General features: G+C 42.4%; 1 protein-coding gene across 2 annotated transcripts in view; it reads right to left on the bottom strand.

Moving 5' to 3' along the window:
* Window positions 1-264, bottom strand: part of LOC119581624 (probable low-specificity L-threonine aldolase 2) — a 15,264-nt gene that overhangs the window by 7,455 nt on the left and 7,545 nt on the right. For both annotated transcript variants that reach the window (XM_037929742.1, XM_037929744.1), the window contains exon 3: window positions 56-139. In XM_037929742.1, coding sequence (XP_037785670.1) covers window positions 56-139 — 84 coding nt within the window. The remainder of the gene's footprint in view (window positions 1-55; window positions 140-264) is intronic.

The raw sequence follows: 264 nt of genomic DNA, 5'->3' as shown, positions 1-264 counted from the left end.
TTGTGTGTGTGTGTGTACACGCAGAATATCGTTTTATTGCAAGATACGTGCTCACCGCAGATAAGGTTCCCCATCGTGCCCGTCGGGACGAACAGAGCAGCCTCTTTCTCAAGCAACTTCGCCACTTTCTCCTGCAGGGCTGGAAGAAAGAGAGAGAAACGGAAAAAAAGGAGAATGAAAAATGAAGACGATAAAAGAAAAAAAAAGTGAAAGGAATATGTTTGCGAGGAAGAAAAGAAAACGGATATGTAAGATAGCGATATA

The sequence above is a fragment of the Penaeus monodon genome, chromosome 15 (assembly GCF_015228065.2).
Source record: "Penaeus monodon isolate SGIC_2016 chromosome 15, NSTDA_Pmon_1, whole genome shotgun sequence".
NCBI classification, from domain to species: domain Eukaryota; kingdom Metazoa; phylum Arthropoda; class Malacostraca; order Decapoda; family Penaeidae; genus Penaeus; species Penaeus monodon.
Note: the sequence above shows the minus strand (reverse complement) of the source record. Positions and strands in the feature narration are given on the sequence as shown.